Here is a 25,709-nt window from a genome sequence, read left to right as displayed (position 1 = left end):
GTATGCGTATAATACCACAGTGACAGCTTCCTGGCTCATTGACACTAGACTTTGCTCTGCTGTACTTTCTGTGCTCATGGGCATAGCTGATGCATCACCATCTATCTCACATACTGCTATACCATTCATGATAATGGATCACTTCTTAATTCACACATCAATTGCAGGTACTTCAGACAATATCCATTGCAATTTCTTATGGCAGATGCATGCAATACACAGCTGTGTGCAGGAATCAAGTCATAACAGTGTGGTGTTTGTATGTGTTGTTATCCGTATGGCCAACACCTATGTCAGCCAGGGATGCTCTTGTCAAGTATATCACATTTGTCACAGTCAGCTCCCACACATCTTGTTGTCCATAAAGAACTATTCTTGGGCTGCATATCTATTAGAATTTGACAGTACAGACTTCCCTTCAAAGTGTTCTACTAGATGCATGTTTAATGTGTCTTTCTGTGTTGAACCTAGTAAATACACAGCTCAGTGATAACTTTGATGGCATGGGATTGAGTCTTGCAGGTGTGGATTGTGGCTTATGTGTCATGCAGACCTCTCAACTTGACAGGGATTGCCTTTAATTTTAACTACAATTTTAACACTGTCCTTTATAACCCCGCCAAAAGTGTTCATTTTGGGGCAACGGGTGATGAATTCCCCTTATAGTATACTGACAGTCATTACAGTTGTACATGTCTGTTCCCGCAGAACATGTATAATGTATAACATGTATAATAAGTTCCACTCACATATTCTGCCAATGCCACAGATTAATGATGCCGTCCTCTATAAAGTGCACTCTTACATATTAAAATCAGACTTCTTCAGTAGTCTGAGCATTAAGGACTGTACTTTCTAAATTGTGTAATTAGACAGATGCCCATTTCTGTCTACATTTGTTCATGAGTCTGTTGCTGACATGTCAGTCATATTCAAGCAAGTAATTTTGCAGATCTTTACAACATGCACATACCCCCTATTGGATATACTTTCCTTGCTAAATGTCCTGTCCAGTGAGCATGTCAGCGATATTTATATCACAACCCTTCATCTCCGTTGACATGTAAGCTTGTGTGACCATCACATGTATATTATCATGTAAGAAGATATACAGGAGGTGTAAACATCAGTACCTAATGTTATGCTACTGAGTTGTCTTGGAAATGTACAGACATTGACCTATTTAACGTGCCCTCTTCTTCTTTCTTCATTTCTATCATCCATGTCTGTACCCATTTTCATCAGCACACTTTCCCTTCTTAATGTATGTCCCATTGTATTTGCCCTTACTGCATACCTCTCAACTTTACAGATTTTCAGAGAACGTCCAGATTTTTGCCTCATATATTTGGTCCATTTTTCATAAAATTGTGGTTTTCTGGCAAATTACTGGCACATCATTAAAGACTGATGTTAGAAAATAATGATAGACATTCCTATTTCAGACTTCATACCCTTCAGACAATTTATGCTAATGCAAAACCTCTTATTCTATCAACTTTCTAATTTTTTAAGAGCAATATTTAAATATTGTCCCTATTTTTAGGACGTTGTCCCACTTTTATTTATGGCTTTGCCCAGATTTCTTGCTCTAAGAGTTTGAGAGGTTTGCCTTGCTGTTACCCTCCATTATTTCATTCTGCAAGTAATTGTTTTAGTGTACATTGCACTCAGTACACTTTACTTTAATGTTATTGCAGTATTTTCACCCGTGTTAGTCATTTTGGCTGTCCGAGCAATGTTGCTGAGCAGGTTTGCTCATAAAAAACTTGAATGTTTCTGGTTTCTGGGTTCATGCTGCTCTGGATGGTTTCATAGAGGAAGCACTTTTGCAGGCCATAAAACCATGCTTGTATATGTGTAAGTGCAATGATCAGGCATGACTAGCACTGAAATGTAAATTCCAAAACAAACGCAGAGTTTATTGAATTCCCAGGATTTTTTTTTCAGAATTCAAAACAAATGAGTCATTTTGGGAAAAGTTTAAAATGCTTATATTTAGAAAGGTTTCAATGAAATGATTATGGAAATAAAAGTGTATGGTAAATATAAAAAAGAAAGGAAGGCAGAGATTTATAAATGGGCTAAAATATAATTTGTTCCAATCTGGATATTGTAGAAATGAAGGAATAAATTACTATTGAATAACAATAACAGAAGGGGTGAAGATTTATTTGCAAAAATAAGAGCATGGCTACCTCAAAAACAATGGAAAGGATAAAAGAAAATTAAGGGAATGAGAATGGTAGGACTGTGTACAAAACTTTTCTTGTATTACTGGTTAAGAAATTGTAAAAAAATGTGTAAAGAAGATGGTTATGGGGGTTACAAAAACATGTAAATAATGTAGAATAAAGTGTAAATAGTGTGCAAATAATTTTTCTATAAATGAATCAACCCATACTCTTTCGAATTTCTATATCTTGGAAGGAAGTTGTGAAAATGTATCATGTTATATTTATGGACATGGACAAAGAAATTTTACTATTATAATTTTAGAAGGATGAAAGTAAGGTAAGTTGAATTACAGGAAGAAAGTCATAAGGCATTCATTACATGGTACTGTTTATGTTTTGATGTGTTTTAGTTTCTCTTTTGCCATTTATAGATGTGTGTGTGTGTGTGTGTGTGTGTGTGTGTGTGTGTGTGTGTGTGTGTGTGTGTGTGTGTGTGTGTGTGTGTGTGTAAACAGAGAGGTAAATGACTCCCAAAAAAGTGAAAGGCAGAAAATAAAGATAAATCGGCCTTACTCCTTACTAAGTGTGATGGGATCTCCTGAATACACATAAGCTGCTACCATCATAGACAGATAGGACCCTGATTTAACATCTAATCCTAGGGATGGCACCTCTGGAATGCTAAATCCTTATTACTCTGGACTGAAGATATCAGAATGGGCAAAGAATTCTAGCACTTGGTGTGGGGATATAGTTCACAGCCTTCTGAGTTTCCTGGTATCAAAGGTGATTATGCTGTAATATTTGGGGGGTTAACTTGGAAATGTTGACATGTTTAAATCAATTCATTATGGTTGCCCATTATACATGTATAGAATATATAAAGCAACCAGGTATATTTTGGGATGAAAAAGTGTATTTTATTTGAAATGCTTAGTGTAACATAAGTCTTGCCACTTCGAACTGTGTTTACATATAGGAAATATGTAATCTGAAGAAAGTGTGACATGGCAAGACTAATAAAGGAAACCTAATCATGAAGGGCATTTTTTTCAGGAAAATACTAACTTCTCTCGTGCAGCATCGTAAACTAGAACACTCAGCTTGCAAAAGGACATGTAAAGAGGCAGACATAAGCCATTACTAGTCTGTGTACAATGATTTCATGAGAACTAAGAAAGCTTACTTTTTTCATAATTAATACTGTATTAATTAAAAAAAATTCTGTAGCTGGTATTCAGTATTTTAATTTTAATAAGTGCTGCATTTAATAGTAATGATACTTTAGTAGAAACTGGACATTACTATATTTAGCTCCACAAACTGACCACAACTATTCTCCTCATTTCAGTACTACATTAGTACTTGTTAACACTTCTATGCTAAATTCAGGTTTATTTAGCTTTCAGTTTCTTTTTAAGCAAAGGATTTTCAAAATAGCTCTTTTAAAGCTGCTGTGGCAAAAAGGATAGAGCACAGGATTAATGCAAGAATTAAACCAAAGCATCCAGCTGGAAATGTCATACAAGAAAGGATCAATCACTTTACTTTTATCAAATGTACGGCAGATCGTCAGTATATTGAATGGTGCCCAACAGATCCCATAAACAGACACAATAATAGCAAGTGACTGGGCTATTTTTTTATCCTTTGACAGCTTTAAAGAGTTAGCAGTGCCATCATTTCTTGTTCCATTTTGTTTCCCATAATGAGACAAGTGAACTCCAATGGTATTAAACAGTCTCTGGATTAAATGGCCTTTGCTGTGTAAAGGATTTTTACTTTTATTTGCTCTATAATTTGAGTTAGACTTTGTTAATGTCGATAATGGTGATGATGATGATGATGATGGTGGTGGTGGTGAAGTTGACAGTGGTGGTGGTGATGATGATGCACAGTTGCCTGCTGTGGTAAGTTCAACATATGAATCACAAGTGACTTCATCTGAGGATGTTGTTTCTTTGCTGGACTCTAAATGACAAGGCCTTTTGTTGTTTACATGCTTTTGCCTACTTCTCTTTCTCAGATTCCAGTATATTTTAATGCTGAAATAAGTAGTACAAACAAATGGTAAAGTAAATGTACAAACTGATATTGTAATATCTAAGCTCCAGCTTAGTACAGGAAGATAACATTGTCCTTGCGGAATAAATTCAGTACCAAATAGGTACTCCCCAAATATAAGAAATGGGCTGCTAATGAAGAATGATATCACCCACACGGCTGACATCTTAATCAGTACACGTCTGGCTCCTCTTTGTTGTATCTGGTATTCAACCTAAATGTGAAATGTAAAAACCACATGTTAGACTGTGCTAAGGGCATTTCACATCAATGACTAGATCAGAAAATGTTATGGGATGTCAATGAGTTCAGTCACTACAGTTACCGATACAGCATATATTTTCATTTAGGCCTTGAAGCAATAATTGCTATTTGATTTGATCTTCTTGATTAATAATCAATTAAGAGGAATGCAAAGACGATGCTACAGCTATGCATTAAATATTCTAAATATTATTCCCTAGCTGTGGCTTTCTGTGCTCCTGGAATTTATACCTTAGATATGCAATATAGTAATAGAAACAATGCATAGTGAAACAAGGTTCAGTTACAGCAGATCTGCCCAGAATTGTTGTTCATTATACTTCACATTGTTCAGTACTTTCAGAGATGTTCAGTAAAACTGTCTTAACACTTAGAGGGTGCATTGTACAGCACAAACCTAATGTAACCAACAAAAGTAATTAGAAGTGACATTACTATGCAGTTTGAAAGTGTTGGATAAGATATTCTTTACATTTTTTTTTTTATTAAATGCTTCAGTTGCTCCACCACACACTATAATTTGGGTCTATATCAGCATACTGAATGCTGAAAATGCCGAATGCAATTTAATTGAACTGAAATGTTCGAAATCTCAGAAGAGCGAACTGATGGAACATCAATTTCTTTCCCAGGGAAAGAAATCTGTGTTCCGTGCAAAAAAAAAAAACAAATTTCAATACTTTATACACTGACAGAAGTGGGGAACTTCACCACCCACAGCCCCCACACCCCCCTACTTAAATATACCAACTCTAAGACCGCATCACAATGTAGAAAATAACAAACTTTACCAATGCCTCAAATTCTCTAGCTTAACTAATTAACAATTAAGCCAAAGTAACTTTTTGGTCAAATTCTGTGAAGATTTATTTCCCTTCTAATATGGTCTGTGTAGGTCATACTGATCAATTTTTTTAGAGAAAAAGTACCAGTTTCATAGTTACATAATATATGTTATGCTACTATCTCACTGAATGACCATTTATATTATATGTTATTTAGTGTCAGATGATGTGAATGAGCAAAACGAGTAATGACAGTTCTGTGTATAAAGAAGGGCCTGCTTATATTTTAAGATATGTGGTAAAATGTGTGACAAAATACCTTTGTTAAAATAATGTGGAAATCTATACTTTCCAGCAAATCAGCATTATTTTCTTTTTTAGGCGGAGGTACACTTAAACATCTTTAAACAAGTGCACATGTGCATGCACACACACACACACACACACACACACACACACACACACACACACACACACACACACACACACACACACACACACACACACAGAGACACACACATTAAACATAGCATTGGAAAAGGAAGAAAGAGAATACATATATTTAAAAGCTCTCTCATAATGGAACTATTTTTCCTTTACTGCACACACAAATGGCTTGCATATCCCTGAGATGGGTAAAGTGGACAAGACCTTCTGAGAATGGTGAGAGCATCCAGCAGTGGGCAGCCATAACAGGACACATGTACAGTTGTATCAAAGGATCACTGATATGATACTGCTTGCCAATGTCACTGCAATGGATATTGCAAGAGCCAGTTTGACCATAGGTAGAGGACCACCAACACACAGGTCTCTCACAGAGGTAGAAGAATTACTGGTGTCCTTGTCCAGGGAAGGTAAGAGAACACCCCCTATGCCTGGCTTGAATGTGGAAGCTGGGCTGGTGACCCCTGATTCAGTGTTTGTAGGGGAAGAACTACGTTAGTATCATCATATTCTACTACATTGGTAGAGTGGCACACCAGATTGAATGATTTTGTCAGCAGACCATATATGCATATCAGTTTTCCAGGAAGACCCAGTCTGCAACTAAAACAAACCACACAATATGGTACATGATTGCCCACATAGGCTATGTACCCAATCAGCGTATAGCAGTCTGTGTGCCACATGGGGTTGGGAAAGACACACCAGTGTTTCAGCATTGGCACAGGTGTATTATCTGAATGCTTTTACAAGAGTTCCATTTACAGAGACTACAGCACAATTTCATCATGCCTGTTACCAGTAGCCAACAATGATGACTTCATAAACATGACATAGTCTGACAACACAATGGCACTATTACCAATGTTGAAATTGGTGGGTACTCACATGCATCCCCCTTTAACTGAGTTGATAGTGCCAGATCATGATGAACCTCCAGCATTGTCTGTGTTTAGTTAGCTCCAACCAAGGTACACAACAGTAACAACAACAGATGGCATCAGTGATCCACACTGCCTCCAAGGTGCATGCACCCACCACAGATGAGAAGTGTATAAATGGCCATTGCCACCATAACTCCAGGACTTTTCCCTGACCTGAAAGTCAGCCTTGACATCAAATACTGGATGTGCAAGTCAGTGATTCAGGCACAAATAGCTAGTGCACCCACCATGTCAGAGATGATAAGTGTACTATGTAGCCTGTGTGCTGAAGTACAACTGTTGCAGGGACTGCATAAAACCCTGCAATGCATTCAGAGTGGCATGGTGTATAGGGACCTAAAGCATACATACTTGCAGCAGTGGCACACTTCACAAGCACCGGTGCAGTCATAGGATACATATGAATGTGCATTGTGGATATGCTAAGGGACAGACGTGCAGTAAATGGTCACCACCCAGATGTATGCAGATGGCACACATTTTCCTGAGACTGTATCAATGTCCCAGTTGTCCAGAGCTGCTTCCATCCATAGGCAAGAACACTTCCAGTGTCATGACTGACACTCTTCTGGCTCCAATATGGAGACACCCCACTGGGTTAGATACTCAGGATCCAGGAGATTTACACCAAACCACCCCTCTGTTGGTCTGTTAAGGGAGAATACCTAGCTGTGGTCATTCATGTTATTGTGGGCACTGATCTTCTACTACCATACTACAAGTGGGAGGGCATATTAGCATTTCTAGATGTGCTCAAAAAGGGATCCACCATCCATCAGACAGGAAACTTTCATCAATGATACTGCATGGGTCAATGGTACACCATGCAAGCCCTGACCTCGTGGAAGCTCCACCCCAGCACTGGATAATGTGATCCATGAAGCCACACAACCTCCCAGCCATGTGTGGCTACCACATCTACTGCCATTTCCAGTAAATGAACTTGCCAATTCTGCCACTGTGACCCACCTCACCTGTGCAAATGATGATGACTATGCCTTGCCCACACCTATGGCCTCTGTGAGTGTGTGTGTGTGTGTGTGTGTGTGTGTGTGTGTGTGTGTGTGTGTGTGTGTGTGTGTGTGTGTGTGTGTGTGTGTGTGTGTGTGTGTGTGGTGAAGTATGATGTGCAGTGTAGCCGGTAAATGTACTGTAATGCATAGTCTGGGTGCATTCATCCATTCATCAGCTTTTTTGTGTCATGTTCTTGTCATGGTTCATAACTGTGGGTCAGACGTCACCTTTATACCAGTGCTGCAGTGAATTTTGCATGTCTCTGTCTCACATGGGATACCAATGTAGCTAGTTCTTCAAATGACTCCATACCCAACTCTGTTCCACTGTTGTCACTGGTCTTTCTTTTCCTATGATGTCTCTTTGTTGTAACTGCTTTTACATCACCATATTGTGTAGTGTGGTGCAGATACAAAAAAAAAATCATACTGAAGGTTTCTAGGGTATACTACAGTGCACCATTAGATGCTTCCAGGAAGTACAAATGAGCCTTTAGAATTTTGAACACATATTCATTGAAATTCCATGTCTGGAACAGGATGGTGTTATACCCCATTTCTTACATGGCTTGAGGGCTGTATACATCACTGTCTCTATCACCTCATTAACTCAGTTCTCCTCCCCATTTCTTATTTTACTAAGTAAATGCTTCTCTTTTTCTCTATCACCTCTTACTTCATAGCTGTTCCCTCCTTACAAATTTTCCCCATTAACTACCTTTCTCTAGACATGCTCTCCTTAATGCTCCTAACCCTCCAGGCCCTCTTTTTCCTCTTTGTATTCCTAATTCCTCTATACTATGCCATATCATATTCCTCCAACCAACTTCCAGTCTCAACTTCTTCTCAAACTACCACACAAATCCTTCTACACCCTCACTCAAACACTCACTTCCATTCTATCTCATCTTCCCTACTTCAGTCCAACCCTATGCACCTATTCTATCCTAAAGTAATTTACACTACAGCTAAGATACTTACTCCTAAACTAATATTAGATCATCCTAAACTCTTAAAATTCAAACCCAAACACACAAAAAGTATTTCCTTCAATAACCTGTTTTTAGCTGGAATCATTCATCCCACCCCTGGACCTAATCCACCAACAAACAACATCTACCCTCCACCTCCCTCTAACCTTTCTTTCCACTACAATACTCGTAAATTCTTCACAAGCAATGTCCAGAGTCTCAATAATAAAGTACACCATTTCAAGCATGGCTAAGCCACAACCAACCTGACATCATAGCCATCTCTGAAAGCTGGCTCAAACCCCACATCTCTGACTATGAAATCCTACCCACTGGATTTCACACTCTCAGATGTGACTGTTTAAATAGAAAAGGTGGCAGCATTGCCTTAATCTATTGTAATCTTCTCACCTTAATTCCCCTTTCAATTCCAATTCCTCAATTCAATAATACAGAACTAACAGTCGGTCTACTAAAAATGAATAATCACAAAAACATCTGTATCATTACCCTATACATCTCACCTGGTAACAACATCTGTACTTTCAAAGATATACTCCTATGTGCCTCAACAGAAATTAACTATGAAACCTACATACTAGGTGATAGAAACATTGACTGGAATAAAATCAACAGCCCCTTACCCTCTCTATCCATTAATCTCTATAACTTTACTCAAGTAATCCTCTCTATCACCCAACCCAACAAAACAAATCCCCCAGGATCCATTCTCGACTAGATCTTAGTCACCCATCCAAATAAAATTACTAACTTTGGCACAATCACTGATACCATTAATGACCACCTCCCAGCTTTCATTCATTGTGCAACTACCTCTACCCCACATCAGCATCAATACATTCTCTCTTGCAACCTTAGCAAATTCATCCCCAAAATTTTCTCCAACATTCTCAGACAAATGAATTGGAACATTCTAAAAACCCTTCCTCTTGACAAAGCCATAGACCACTTCAATTCTGTCTTCCTAGAAACTCTAAACTCCCTAGCCCCACTAAGAAACAAAAGGATAAAAACTATGGCTATCCAAAGAAACAAAACAAATTATGCATCAAAGGGACAAATCCTGGAATCTTTACCAAAAGAATAAACTGCCGAAACCCTTCTCCAATACACACAGCTCTGTAACCTTGCAAAACAACAAATCACCAATGACAAATAAATCCTACTATACTAAGCTCCAGTCCAAACATACTAAAAACCCCAAGCAATTCTGGAATGCTGTAAACTCACTTTTCAACCCAGGCTCCAAAAATAGCCCCTGCTCTGATCCAAGTAAATCTGACCTTGAATTAGCCTCACAGTTTAACTATTTTTTTATAGAATGAATATCCGACCTGGTCAAGACTTTTCCCAACAATAATCCATCTCTCCTTCATTCTTCTCCTTCTAAGCTCCCTAATAACTTCCCCCTATGTTTGAGCTCAAACCTGTCTGTACAAATTTCAAAAAGAAACTTCTATCCAGACTTAAACCTTGCTCCAATGCACCTGATAACAATTCCTCCTCCTTTATAAAGTCTGCTGCTGATGGTATAGCACTCCCAATTAGTATCCTTATCAGTAGATCCATAAAGGAATCCTACGTCCCTAAACTCTGGTGTTCTGCCTTTATTCTTCCTCTCCACAAAGAAGGCAAAAACACTAACATCTCAAACATCCACACCATTGCTCTTCTCTCACCAATCTCCAAAATCCTAGAAAAATTTGTCCACCTCCAACTTATGCCTTTTCTGACCCAAAACCAACTTATTACCCCTACCCAGCATGGTTTCCGCCCAGGGCATAGCACTATAACCGCACTACTCTACTTCTTAGAAACTGTCAATCGAGCCCAAGATTCCAGACACTTAGTATCTACAGTTCTAGATCTCTCTAAAGGCATTCAGTACTGTTTCCCATAAGCACCTTCTCTAGCATCTCTCAAATCTAAATCTCTCCCAAAACACTTTATCCTGGTTCTCAAGTTACCTGTCAGATAGAGCTCAGGCTGTGAAATGGAAGAAAGCCACCTCTCCTTTCTTACCCACCCCAACAGGCGTACCACAGGGGTCCATCCTCGGACCTACGCTATGTAATAACTTTATCAATAATTTTCCTGATGCCAAAGTCATTCAATATGCAGACGACTCAACTTTAGTCTGCTCTGCCTCTAATCTCCCTGAATTGCTATCTAAAACCCAAACTGCCTTCTCAACTACTGAGACTTGGATGCACCAAAATCACCTCTCTCTCAATACAAACAAATCTAAAATACTACTAATGCCACCCTCAAAAACTTTTTCATATGACAAAAGTTCTTTCCAAGTCCTTAGCCAAACCAACTCTCCTATCGAAGTGGTTCCCTTCTCTAAACTTATCGGCATTACTATAGATGAGTACCTCAAGTTTGATATCCACATTCAACAAAATATAAAGAAAACCCACCAAAAGTTAGGAATGCTATACAGGAACAATCGCTTCCTCTCCACCTCTACTAGGCATACTCTGGCCCCTACTTACCTTCTTCCTTCCCTACTGTATGGAGCCCTACTTCTAATTAACCTGACCTCTTCCATCACCTCTAAACTTGAAAACTGCTATAACAAAATCTCCAAATTTGCCACCAAAGCCAAAATTTCCACCAATCACTGTCTTACCCTCCAATCTCTGAATTGGCTTGAACTCACAAATTACCTAGTCCACCTCCAACTTACCAGTGCACACAGACTCATATTTCACCCAACAAAATGTCCTGCTCTAACAAACATCCTTCTCTCTACACCCCTAACAGAACTTTCAGATCTGAACACCAAAACTTATTTACTATCCACAAACCTAAACGACCTGCTGGCCAACTTCTCCTTTCTTTCTCCCTAGGCAAGAAATGGAATTCACTCCCTTCCACACTAAGGACAATACCAAACACAGATAATTTCAAAACCCATCTATTCACATACCTGTCCTCCAAATGTAAATGTATCTACTTTAACCCTACCTAATATTGTTTAAGTAAATGCCCCTGGGAGGATTTCCTCCTGTGTTCCTAAGCTCTCTATAACTCCCATAGCTATTTCCCAAATTATTTCAACTATGTAAATACTGTAAATACCTTCTTACTTTAAGTGAATGAATGTATGTAAATAGTTTCTTACCTTAAATGAATGAATGTGTGTCTAAATGAATCGGTACAGTATAATCCATATGATCTGTCACAGTAAGCTAAGTTGCTCATGCTTTATATTGAATTCATATATTTGTAACTTGTTCTTTTAACTGTAACTTTTCAAGACTTGCATCTTTACTGTATTCTGTGTTATGGAGCTTTTCTCCCGGGGCCTTCACTAAAAACGGGCTCTCTGGGCCATTGGACTTCCCCGGTAATCAAACTGGAAATAAATAAATAAATATGGAGGTCATCAGTCAGAGTTCCATGGCACTTCCTGTATCACTTGCATGAAATAACATGGACACAATTATGAGTTTCGTGCTGCCTACATTCCTTGAAAAAGCACACTGAGATCTCCACGGGTGGAAATGTGTACATCTGCCAACTAGGTGACTCTATGGAAAATCATGCCACACAGAATGCTGGTACAGATGGGAATTTCAGGCAGTATACGGCCATTGTGTATAATACCTTGTACATTGTAAATCTCTTGGTAATGCTAGAGTTGAAACTCTTCTGTCTGATATATTATATATCATATGAAGCAAGATGAGCCTTGATAGAAATGTGGGTGCAATCAATGGCTCCCAAAATCTCAGGGTAGTGGACTATTTTATAGAATGCCTGCATAGTGATAATGCTCTCCTCTGCTGTCCGTGGAAATCAAATGTACTCCTCCACATGTAGCAACATCAAAACAAGGAAATTATATAGGATTCATCATTTGCAAAACACCCATTGTGTTCCAGATTAGAAGATGAAAGGTCCCACCAGTAAGGATGGTTAATGTTATACAAACCTTGACATTCCTCAGCTGATGTTTCCCATTGGGATAGGCTGTTCTCCATAAGTCCATAAGAGAGCATCAAATGTCTCCTAACTCCTGTATGGTATCTCTGTCCATGTTGCACTAACCTACTATATCTTGTCTTGAAGTTTGACCGTGGAGATAAGCAGCAGTTCACCCTACAGTATCAACTAGAGATGAACCAGGTGTGCAATGCACTCGCTATACTACAACATGAATGATATTGTGCGGTCCCTTTAGTACTGAACATGATATTGAACTTGTATGCTTTCTGCACATTATTTACATCATGGACACAAGCTACAAGGGCACCTGCACAAGGTAAGGTTATATCACACATTATTAATTTTTTCATTGTTCTCTGCACCTATTATTTCTGCACTATGTGTGCAGTACAGTGGATGAGATATACTTATACCGGGTCTTACACTTTGATATCTATAATGGTGATGGTTGGTCTGGCTCCACCACCATGGGAAACTCCACCATCTGATAGTGGAGAGGGGTACAACTCAGTCTATGAATGTGCTGAACAGCTTGAATGATCAGGTTGTATAGTGTCTGTTTAAAATAGAGGGAATGTGCAAACCAGATTCCCTATCTAGACCATGGACGCAGCCTCTATGTCTGTGGACACCACCTAAGACACACATGCAACACACCAAGGACAGGTCAGTGTGACCACACATAGTCAAGAAAGAGTGCCATCTCCTATGGTCCAGCCATCAATGTCTGCCACATCCTCCATAGGGTATGGGGATGACCATGTAGGTATGTTTACTGGTGCAAGTAGACAACATGGGTACTGCATTCTCCAGAATTAACTGTACACAACCTAGAATAGACGCAGGGCCATTGTTGCGGCACAGGCTAATAACATTTCAGCAATTGACGATGAGGGTAGTGCAGTGTCTGTGTGTGTGTGTGTGTGTGTGTGTGTGTGTGTGTGTGTGTGTGTGTGTGTTCATATATGCTGCCTTGTCACATGCTAGGCATGGTTCACAGAGTCACTCCAACTGTGTATCTACTGATGGTGGCCATCATGGATATGGATGGCCAAGATCACAGTCATACAGCTCCACCATTTCCACAGCAACATAGGGTATGGTGGTGCATATAGGCTCATAGGTTCATAGTTTGGTACTAGGCTATCGGCCCTAGAGCCTACACAAGCCTAGCCATAACAATTCCCTGGCTATTTCTTCCCATAATATTTACTTCCCTGGACTCCTGTCTAGCAGGGTGACTGACGTGATCCCCGTGGTAAATTTCCTATCTCCCATCCAATCATCAAGGTTCCTTTTGAAGAGGGCCAAGGAGGCACTCTGTTTCACATGTATGGGCAGTCTATTCCAGAGTATGTGGAGTCTCTTGGTCAGGAACCTATCCCTCCAGCATGTTTTGTTCATTGTGATTACAAGGTTTAGGTCCCTGGAGTGTGTGACTCTGATGGATTGGGATTTCTTTAAGTGTAGCATGTCCAACAGCTCTGGGTTTGACATGGCCTTGTATGTTAAGCAGCGATCACCTATGAGTAGACCATATGCGACAGAGTATAGCTGGAGTTTTTTTTAGTTGCTCAGCATAGGGCATCTGCTTTAGGCCTGTGATTCTTTTAGTAAAGTGTTTCTGTGGCCTTTCCAGTTGTTGCAAATGTTTTGTGAGGTACATACCAAACGGGGTGTTGTACTCTATGATGAGTGTAATGAGAGATGAGTACAGTGGGACAATGACTTCTTTTTTCTGGATGAAAAGCCTTTAGTGATGAGGTGTGCCACATAGAAGGATTTCCTGACTGCTGTGCCAATGTGGTTATCGAAGGTGAGATCACTGTCCACCTGTGTTCCTAAGTCTCTTATCACATTTTCGTGTTTAGTGTACTGCCACCTATGTGGTAATTCATGGATACATGTTTTTTCCCAAAGGGGATAACTATGCACTTCTTGGCATTGAGCTTGAGCCCATGGATGAGGCACCAAGCATCTGTTTCTGTAAGGCCCTTTTCTAGAATATCCACATCATTTGGGGATTCAATAATGGCTCCCAATTTGCAGTTATCTGCAAACTTTGTTAGTCAAAGTCCCTCAGTATTGGCCTGTACTTCAGAGAAGTAGATGGTAAACAAGAGCCATCCCAGGACTGAACCCTGAGATACTCCACTTGTCACTTGTCTGGAGCTGGATTTGGAGTCAGCTACTTTTACAGTGTGAGTTCTTTCAGTAAGCCAGTTGGCAACCCATCAAGTGATGTAGGGAATTATGCCCAGCTTAGTAAGTTTATCTATGATTCCAGAGTAGAGGATGGTTTCTAAGGCCTTGGTGAGGTCCAGATAGGCTGTGTGGACTGTCTTACCCTCATCCATGGCTCTGGAGACTAATTCAAAGAAGTCAATCAGGTTCAGGGGACACGATCGGCCATTCATGAACCCAAACTGGGTGGGGTCCAGTGTTTGAAGGTTGCCAATGTCTTTGTAAGTTCCATGATAATACATTCCATGGCCTTGCAGATCAGGCTTGTCAGACTGATGGTACGGTAGTTCCCAGGATCCAAGGTAGATTCCTCCTTGTGGAGTGGGATAACTGTAGCTGTGTGCCACTCAGGGGGTACAAAGCCTGAGGTGAGGCTATGATTAAACATGACACTTAGGTGAGGTGTCAGTTCATTTTGCAGTTCATGTAGTACACAGCCCGGGATATCATCTGGTCCCATGGATGCTGTATTCTTAGCTTTGGAGAGTATGGTTTTTACCTGTGTGGCCATGATTACCAGAATTTGGCAATCTTTCTGTATTGAAATGGGCCCTTTAGGGGGTGAAAGGGGGGTGAAGTTGGCACTAAATCGATCTGCCAGGATATTGTCAATGTCCTTGGGATCAGTATATTTAATGCCATTCTGTTGTAGCTCAGAGTAGATCTAAGCATTGGCATTTAGATTCTTGACATAGCTATAGAATGCCTTGTGGTTGTCTTTAGAATTTGGTAATTTTATTTTCGTAACTAGCTTTGGAATATTTTATGGGGATCTCAACTTCTTACTGAGGCTGGTAAGGGAGTTTTTTGCATCCTGGGATTTTCCTATATTCTGCAACAGTTTTTTCCTTCTGTTGTATAGTTTGTTTATGACAGGGGACCACCAGATTGGCTTCCTTTTTTTTGAGGAGAGCATCTTGGTTCTATTTGGGATGGGAAGGAAAGTTTATCCATGAGGCTTTGATACATGCAGCAGTGCCACATCTGGTACAGGATATTGCTCATAGACAAGCAGCACACCAACTTCTGTTCAAGGTCATGTTATTACACATAGCATTCCTTGAAGAGGTAGCTCTAATGTACAAGAGAATCCATGGGATGCTTACATATCTTCCTGGCATGCCCTGGACATATCAGTTAAATCAAACTGCAGTGATGCAACTGCTGCTGATGTAGTGTCCCAGCATATGCAACCCATATACATATACACACGTGCACAGAACCAGTGACAGTGGCTCCTTCTAAATCATTTTATAGTAATCTTCTCCATACCCATGTCTGACGCACAGTGCACTCAGAAATTTTCAGTCTGTACAACACTCATCCATTTTCCTGTGGAAAACATTTCACAATCATGTTCACTTTCTCCCCTGCACCTGTGTAAATGATGATAACTGAGTCCTCACCTTTGTACTTTGTTATCTGGTTAACCTGTGCTTGAAGAACAGTGTGGCCAGCCTATGCATGGGTGAACATAGTCTGGCTGAATGTTTGCATAAATCACTTTTAATGAAGTATATATGCTTTACTATGGCCCACAGCTCTGTACCATCCACTAAGTCTTTTCCAGTGCCACAGTATACTATGTCCACTTTTATCTAGCGCGTCCATCCCCAGCTGCCGAGTCCTCCATTCTGGTTCACCCTCCACTGCCTGATGTGCTGGAAGATGTTCTTCCTGCATACAGCCTTCCTGCTGCAACTACTTCCTCGTTATCTTATTGCATAACATTACACACACTGAAAATATCTTAGCACAGTTGCCAGTGTCATAGTGCACTGCAGCACCAGATACAGCTGGGTAGTGAAAACATGCAACCAAAAGACATTCTCCATTATGGTCCAGGTTTGTGATCAAGACATATCCAGCATCAGCAGTAAGATGCCCCTGGGGAAGGTCATGATCACAACCATTGATAAATGTCACAGGTGTGCCATATTTGGAAGCCATGGCAACTACTTGAGTGGCTTGCAGACACATTGTACAGACCACCTTGCAGTTGGTGGAGTGGTAGCCATTATGGTTGACATATCTTATTCATAGCTCACCAGGTAGGTTTATTTCAATGTGGGTGCAGTCTATGTCCCCCAGCACTTCAGGGACACAGACTATGTCATAGAAATACTGCACGGTATTGGCTCTTTTGTCTGTGGCGCATGGCAGCATGGCTCCAAGAAAGTGATGAAGTATTCTAGAGACAGTTGCTTGGAATACCGCCACTGCATTCCCTGCTGGTTGTTGCAAGGTCCCTGTAGCTAGTATATATAAAGCCACAGGTCCACTAGGACAGGTAATTTGTGACTCCTTGGGCCCTGTAGATAAGGCTGACACATATCTATCAGCTCTTGTATGGTGCTTCTGTCTACATGGTACAGGTCCTCAATATTCGGGTCACGAAGGCCATGAAGTATTATGCACTGTTGGATGATACTGCTGCTCCTAGGATGATGCATGAACCACCAAGGCATATATGTGTTGTTTAAGCTGTAGCAATCCCTAGCATATTTATGATACACCCCTGCTTGTGTACAAAAATTTCACAGTGGCCATTAACAACTGTGATTGCACATCTTGTTTCTCACTTTATATGTGCCTAAATCTATATGACAGTTTTTTGCATCATTTATGTACACAGGCCATCTCATTTTATAACTGTCATCTTATTATACTGCCATTAGCATATTCTAGAAGCTATTTGCTTGTATTCCACTGCTCATGCTCAGTGCATCTCTGAATCATACACACACATTTGGTGTGTGGCCACTTGCCACACCGAATTGCCTATTGCAATGCAGCAATTGTTTTTGAATCCCCAGAACATGCCTCATTGAAGTTAAAGTATTCTTTAAGATTATTCCTCTAGCCATGGATCTCACTTTTTATCATTTAATCCTGCTTTCATATTTCCAGCACACCTGACAGCTCCTTCACTCCCTGGTGTCAGTGTATAAGAGAGGATATCCAAGATGCGTGTTTTTGCTACGTGGATCTAAGCTCCAGAAGACCAGACATCTTAATCATCAGATTATCAATTTTTTGCTAAAGCCCTGCCACCTCCTAACATTTTACATTTATTTGTTGAATGTTAGGGTGTCACAAGAGAATGGTCCAACCTTTCTGATGATGCACTCATCGTTTTCCTACCCAACCTATACAGTAGTAGCTACTCCCCATCATGACCCTGGAATCACGAATAGTGCTTGTGTTCTGGATCCACATCTCTGACATGTCCAGCAACCTTTCCCAAGATGTGTCAAGAAGTCATTTACTCACTGTTCCTCTTCCCCTTGCAACTGGTTCCCACCAAAACTAGAGTGATTAATGAAACTTGCATTTCCTGGATCACAATCGAGAACTTATCCCTTTGTATATGGAACTAGCATGAATTTCATTTCTTTTATGACATGTTGAGGCTTTTCCTCAGTCTCCTATCTCAGATTCTCTGCAATAACTGTATGTACAAATATCTTACCTACTCCTTCCTTAGAAGGTGGTTTTCCTTCTTAACTTTTTAAGAATTTTAGACAAACATTTGATCATTACATCATATTTGGAAGACATATCATAAAATATTAGCTCTGCGTTAACTTCTATAAGCTTGTTGTATCAAATTGTTGGAATCCACATGTGCTGTGCTAGATAGCAAGAATAGCCTTTCCAAGCCAGGTTACTGGTGTATAGCTAATAAATGTCTCTACGCAACAGCCTTTTTAATCCACCATTGACTGAAAACATGTTGACTGCTTACAAATGTGCATCCTAATGTTGAATTAAAATAGTTTGCCACCCACTGGTACACCAATGATGCTTTACTGCAATCTTAAATTGGAGGAAGACAGTTTTGAGATCACATTTTACTGCAGTTTCCAGATACACAAGCTATATCTACAAGCAGCTTTATCTTCCTACTGCTTAGAAGTCCATTGATTGGACAAGTGTGGAAGAGGATGTTTTACTGATTTTTTTTTAATACTGTAGTTAGGTCACTGGCAAAATGCCTGTAACACATAGTGGCCACATTCACCGCACCTGCCAGGGAAGAGCAAAAGTGAATAGATTAATAAATAATACCAACACTGTGCATAGCATGTTAGTGTTTTTTGCACATGGGCCATTTTGTTTTATTTTTATTTTATTTTCTAACTTGACCATAGCACTTTTCAGTTTCTCTATAGTAATCTTCAATATGATTTTGTTTATGTCATTATTAAATTTAAAATGCATATATTTCCCTTTACATTATCACAGAGATTTGTCATGGGGTCATCATTATGAGTCTGAGACTGAACAATGCAACCCCAAAACATATACTGCAATATGGCGAATTTCTGAAATTTTCCATTCATTTGCTATGGAAGGCACTACTATATTTTTCACAATGAGTGTTTCAGAATATAATTACTTTCCTAGTTTAGCCCAAGCTCTGATTACTTTCCTATTTTAGCCGAAGCTCATCGCTCTTAGTTGTAGGTCATTCCAGGGACTATCAGTACTGACAATCTCAGAAGGACATCAACTTATTAACTTTAATAGTCTAGAGATGCTATATTATGGAATTCCCAGACAAAAAGTGAAAAATAACTATTAATTTCCAGATGCCATATCAAATCTTAACTGGTATCCATTTATCAAATTAACTGGTATCCAGTTATCAACACTAGAGTATTCCTATTAATTATGTATTGCTTGCAGAATACAAAAACATTTAAGAAACATGTTAATCCATTTATAATAGTTTTATAGAAATAGTTGTAACTGTATTAAGGCATCCATGTTCATCATATGTACTGCCTCTGCCCTCATCTTCTTGGTTAGCCAAAAATTTAATCTGTGACATTAGTGATGCTATGTGATCAATCTCCTTTTTAAAGATCCTTGTCACGTATTATTAATTTCTGTTTAAAACACTTTGTGAAAATTTACCTAAATTTCTTAAATGAAACTCTAGTTCAATTTAATTTAGTTATTAGTTCTAGTCATTTATTAGTTATTTAGTTATTTATTATTAAGTTATTTAGTTAGTTTTTTTTTAGTTAGTTCATTTATTTATTTAGTTATTATATCATTATTATTATTAGTTATTAGTTATTTAGTTCTAGTTCAATTTAGTTCACTGAATTAACTGTAAGTTTTCTACTTCATATAACACAGTTAATAACTTCCCTTAATAATGTTGTATTGTACATTGATCAAACAGACTCTTCTCTAATATTTTGTTTAGATATTGTTACTTCAAATATGCACTTTCTTGTATACTGTATTAATTCATCAGCTACTAAGTATTAATATATACATATGCAGCCCTAACCTTGGGATTATAATAATGTATGTTTAGATTTTCTTACAGTCCTTTTCACTTGCTCTGAAAGCAGGTCCTGAACTACATAGCATTGATGTTTGTGACCATGCAACTTTTAACAAGCATTCCTCATGGCTGCCTCAAGGCAACCTTGCAACTGGATTATGATCTAGTCATATGTTACCCCTCATCACTTCACATGAAGAAAAGTTTGGTTTTGGATTCAAGCCATTTTTCCTTACCAATACAAATATCAGAAAGAATGTGTACAAAAGTACTTTTTATTTTCCTGTCCCTGTTTTCTTAATCTGTCTTTTGTGGGCTGATGTGTTCCCTATGCTGTCCATCAGACTACAGATGGTGAGCTCTGAGGCACCTCTGCATGATCTTTTGTATGATACACAAAACTGAAATAAATGGGTAAGTAAATGAGTACAGTTATGTGTCTTAATTTCTTGAATCATTCACAAGTGACTTAATGGGAGTATTTCGGAATGCTTAACACACTGCATTCTTGGAAATAGCTCATTTAGTAAGGGCAGGTTAGATGGAAACTATTCAGAGAGATGGTTAGCTTAAACATTTCAGAGAGATGGTTAGCTTAAACATGCTATCATAGAAACTAAGGGTTCCTATGCAAGTATCCATATAATGACATGAAAACTGAGCGACATTATTGAAGTGAACATTTAAAATGAAATTGAGGAGAGCTACCATACATACGTACAAATATTTCATTTGCAGGCATTAATGCCCTTCTTGGCTGTATATCAAAACATTTGCTCCCATAATAAATATCCACACTTTTCTTAAAAATATCTAAATTGGTGGTTGCTGAATTTAATTAGGTAGTCTATCGGATGCATTAGCTGCTCTCTCAGAGAACCAATTAGTGCACTTCTCATTCCTACAGAATCTTCTACATAGGTTGTCTGATGATTCTCTACTACTTTTGGATAACCCCAAACATTTAAAGAGGTGATTGTCTCTAAATGCCCTACATATCTGAATAATGTCTTACCTTAAATATCTATATCAGACACTGTACAAGTTCAGATAGTTCAGTCTTTCATAATAACTTAACTTTTCACATCCATGGATGATCTTGTTATATTTCAGCTGTACTCTTTCCAGTTTACTAATGCTTATTTTCTTATAAGGACATATTGTTATTCCATACTCAAGTCGTGTAACTAATGAACAATGACATCATCATTTCTAATTTTCTAGGCTTTATAAATACTTTTAAACAATCTATAGCTCTATAACTATCATTAAATAATTTTTGATATGATTAGAAAAACTAAAAGCTGGATCTACCATCTACCCAGGTCCTTAAAAGAATCTATAGTTTCAATCACTGTGTGCTGTATTAAATATTCACCTTTCAGTTTATGTATCTCAAATCTCATATGCTTAGTTTTTAATGTATTTATTAGCGCATTTTGCTCCTGTGCCAAAATGGTCAATTTAGTCAAGTTCTTTTGCAGACTTGCCCTATTTGTAACATATGTAATCAATTTACCCAATTTCAAGTCATCTGCATATAGACTGTAGAACACCTCAGATGAAACAGATCTGAAAGATACAATCTAAACAAGTATGGGCCTAGGACACCACTCTGTTGGACACCCTGACTGCAACCAGGAATTTCTCCTGTCAGTTTGCTGTATGATACTTGTCATGCCCTATTTGTAAGTCATGCAGCTATGCACCTTATCAAGAGTACATCAATACCATGTTGCAATACTTTATCCATCAGTGTTTTGTGTAGGACCCAATCAAATGCTGAAGTTAAATCTATACAAATTACATTGTAGCATGACTTTTCATGAATAGCTGTTTTTTATTGTTATAGAACATCACGTTACAGATGGTAGTAAATCTATTTTCACCATATACATGCTTATATATGGTTTCAAGTACAAACCTTTCCAGTTCTGACAACAACTAATCCAATATTACCTTCTCCATTATTTTCCACAACATGAAAATAGACTTAAGGGTCTGTGTGACTCTTGGTTTGCCCCACTCCCTTTCCCCTAAAGACATGTTTAATAAGTGCATGTTTCCATTCTTGAGGAATATCCCCATGTTTATACAACCTAATAAGTAATAGATATAATTTAGTGTAAGTTCTTAATGAAGTGTTCTCTGGTCATTATTACTAATTCCATCTCCTCCCTGTGCTTTATTTGGATCCAGTTTATGTAGTTCTTTTTACTATAATTTAATTTGATTTCAGTAACTGAGGTTACCTGGATGTTACTAGGGCAACTTATGTCCCCCTTTGTGGAGCAAAACTATTTTGCATAAGGTGTTGTGTCTGAGAATACATTTTAAAATCTACACAGTTTATCAATTTGTATGTCTTTACTCCTTCCACATCTTATATGTCTATGAAATAGTGTCCCATTATGTTTAATATCTTTATTTAAATTTTCATGTTTTCTTGATCTTGACTCACACTGTGCTTAGTTTGTCTGTCCATTTCATTTATTTCAGTTTTCAAAGTTATGATTCAACTTCTTTCCCATGGCAGAGAGTTTCAGTAATGTATAGAAAATGCATGACGGGCTTCAGTGAACAGTGATTCTGTACACCACCATATCCCAGTGAGAAAACATACTGACCATTCAATGAGGTCTAGGGGTAGCATCAGTTTGATGTGATTTAGCTGTTGTAGCCACTGACTGCACCTTGCATACTGTCACCTACCACATTGTAGACAGGTCCATCTTATAAAAAACAAGCATGAGTAAGCTGGAAGGAGTACAGTGGAAATATGCCAAAGGCATCCATGGATGTGAAAATTTGTGTTATTTTGAAAAACTAAAACATCTGAATTTGTACAATGTCTCATACAGATATTTAGGATTATTTAGGATGAGATTTATGCAGGTATATAGGGGATTTAGAGACAACTACCTCTGAGAATGTTTGTGGGTATCAAAAAGTACTACAGAATCATCAGACAACCTAAAAGAAGATTCTATAGAAATGAGAAGTGTACTAACTGGTTTTCTGAAAGAGCAGCTGATTCATGGAACATTCTATCAAATTACATTCAAGCAAGTACTAGTTTAGATATTTTTTTAGAACACCTTGGACACATTATGAAAACAACTGTTTTGGTATATTGGCAGGCTAGAAAGGCACTAATGTCTGTGCCTGAAATATTTGTATGTTTGTATGTATATATCCACCTATCAATTACCATCACCTCTATACCCACGGCCATTGTTAATTGCTACCATGTGAACATAGACACCATATGGATGCCTGTAGACATGTGTCATCTTCACATGGAATTGATTAGGATGGGTGAAATGCATATTCCAGTGGACACTAAGGTCTGTTGCTACTGGGATTTTTCAGTGGTCATCAGGGGACGCAGTAGGAGACAGATATGCACCAGACTTGTGATTCCTCCACCATAGCCTTGATGTTATGTTGCAGAATGTGGAGGTGCATACATGATTCCCACAAACGTCAGAGGACACACTCAAAACCATGTAACTATTTTAAAAATAGCCTATTTACCTGAGTATCTAGGGGCCATTTACTGCACCCATATTGCCATCAAGGCCTCGTCTACTCCACATGGTATCCTATATATCAACTGGAAGCTCCTCGTGTTCAGGATTTTTTTTCCATGCATCTGATCAGTAAGTACACCCCCCTCAAAGTATACAAACAGATGTGAAGACCAGACTACCATTTTTTTCTCCTGAGTCATACATACAAAGTATCCATAGCTTCTAAATGCACTGGCAATGGGAATGTTACTGTTTTGTGCTCAAAGGAGAGAAGGATTTTTCTGTACCTTCTCCACAAAGCCTGGAAGGAGTGTCTCTTGGGAACTGTAAAGGCCTGCTGTTTAAGACTGAGGCACAGCATCAGCTGTCAGGAGAGCTCAGTGCTGCTACTAGCATCATTTCCTCTATAGAATTGAGTCACCACTGTTACAGTAACTTGCAGGGATGCCACAAGATCTTATCTGCTACTAGGGAAAAAATTAGGAAAATAGAGATGCCTGCATTTTAGTTTCTGAAAATAATAGAACTCTTGTCAAAAGGAAATTCTTTGAGTACTTTTAGGGATCTGACATGATCATAGGGGTCAAGGAGGGTGTCCTTTGGCATGCTATGAGCTGACAGTTTATCTTATTTAGGATGATTTGGGAATCTGTCTAAAAGTGATATGATCCTTGACAAATTTGGAGACACCACTAAAGTTGCCATCAGTCCTGAAGGCATGGTAGGTGCAAATTTCCCATATGGATGGAATACCGTTTTTACATGTAAACCAAGTATCAACAATGAAACACACGGATACATTACAGATGCAGAAGAGTCAAGAAATCAAGCAAGTTGCTGCTGAGACTTCCATAATTGATAAATGTCACCTTAACATGGTTTATATTGGGGTTTGATATTTTTGCTATATCGGAATGCCCATTAGCTGGACCCTTCTTAAAAGAAAACTAAAAACCGTTGTGGAGCAGTAAAGGTTTTAGCCTGTATGAGGAAGCATTGGAATGAGAGGTGCAGACCATATTTTGTGAATCAAGTCAGACTATCAATCATCTCCTCCCATGTTGACACATCTGGCTCCCCCAGGAATGGCACTAACTATTCAGCCAGCTATGGAAGAAGATAACCATTCTTTGTGAGGAAAGGATTCCACTCAGGATCAGAGTCATACCTGCATTTGTCACATGCACAGAAAGTTGTGACATGTCTGTGCACATCCCTCAGGATATTGCACCCCAAGTCATCCATTTTCATATGAACCTTCCACTATACTGTAGCCAAATTTACCAAGAAAAAGAGCCTTCAGGACCCCTGTAACATCAGAGATCATGGCAGATGAAAGACAACTGACAGTAATCCTATACTACTCAAGCCTTGTAAATGGAGAATTTGTATGCCTAACGATTGTGTCACCAATGACTGAGAAATTCTTGTTAGTAGAGCAGTTAGGAATAATATGGAAATAAAGTGATTCTTTGTGACTTATTGCTGTAGGTTTATATGGAAGAGATGATGTGGTAGATTTCTTCTAAGGATTCTTAGGAAGCTTTGATGGAGATTTTTAAGGCCTCAAGATATGACATTTTAATGTGATTTAGTTGAGAAAGTGTTAGAGATGTGGATATATGTGTGTGTGTGTGTGTGTGTGTGTGTGTGTGTGTGTGTGTGTGTGTGTGTGTGTGTGTGTGTGTGATTGTGTGTGTGTATATGTGTGTGTGTGTTTGTGTGTGTGTGTGTGTGTGTGTGTGTGTGTGTGTGTGTGTGTGTGTGTGTGTGTGTGTGTGTGTGTGTGTGTGTGTGTGTGTGTGTGTGTGTGTGTGTGTGCATGTATCTGTGTGTGTGTGTGTGTGTGTGTGTGTGTGTGTGTGTGTGTGTGTGGGTGCATGCGTGGGTGAGTGTGTGTGTGCGTGTGTATGTGTGAGAGAGAGATAGAGATGTTCAATGGGAATGGTTGTATGCCAGAGAGATATCTCTAGGTTAATTAAAT

The 25,709-nt window shown here is 38.8% G+C and overlaps 1 protein-coding gene across 1 annotated transcript in view; it reads right to left on the bottom strand.

Moving 5' to 3' along the window:
- Positions 1–3,582: 3,582 nt before the first annotated feature.
- LOC122797048 (histamine H3 receptor-like) overlaps positions 3,583–25,709 on the bottom strand; it is a 235,185-nt gene continuing 213,058 nt past the window's right edge. The window contains exons 3-4 of the mRNA XM_044065823.1: positions 4,177–4,455; positions 3,583–3,921 (exon numbers count right to left, since the gene is read on the bottom strand). Coding sequence (XP_043921758.1) covers positions 3,583–3,921; positions 4,177–4,455 — 618 coding nt within the window. The remainder of the gene's footprint in view (positions 3,922–4,176; positions 4,456–25,709) is intronic.

Source organism: Protopterus annectens, chromosome 3.part0, assembly GCF_019279795.1.
Source record: "Protopterus annectens isolate FY-2018-M chromosome 3.part0, PAN1.0, whole genome shotgun sequence".
In the NCBI taxonomy this organism is placed as follows: Eukaryota; Metazoa; Chordata; order Ceratodontiformes; family Protopteridae; genus Protopterus; species Protopterus annectens.
Note: the sequence above shows the minus strand (reverse complement) of the source record. Positions and strands in the feature narration are given on the sequence as shown.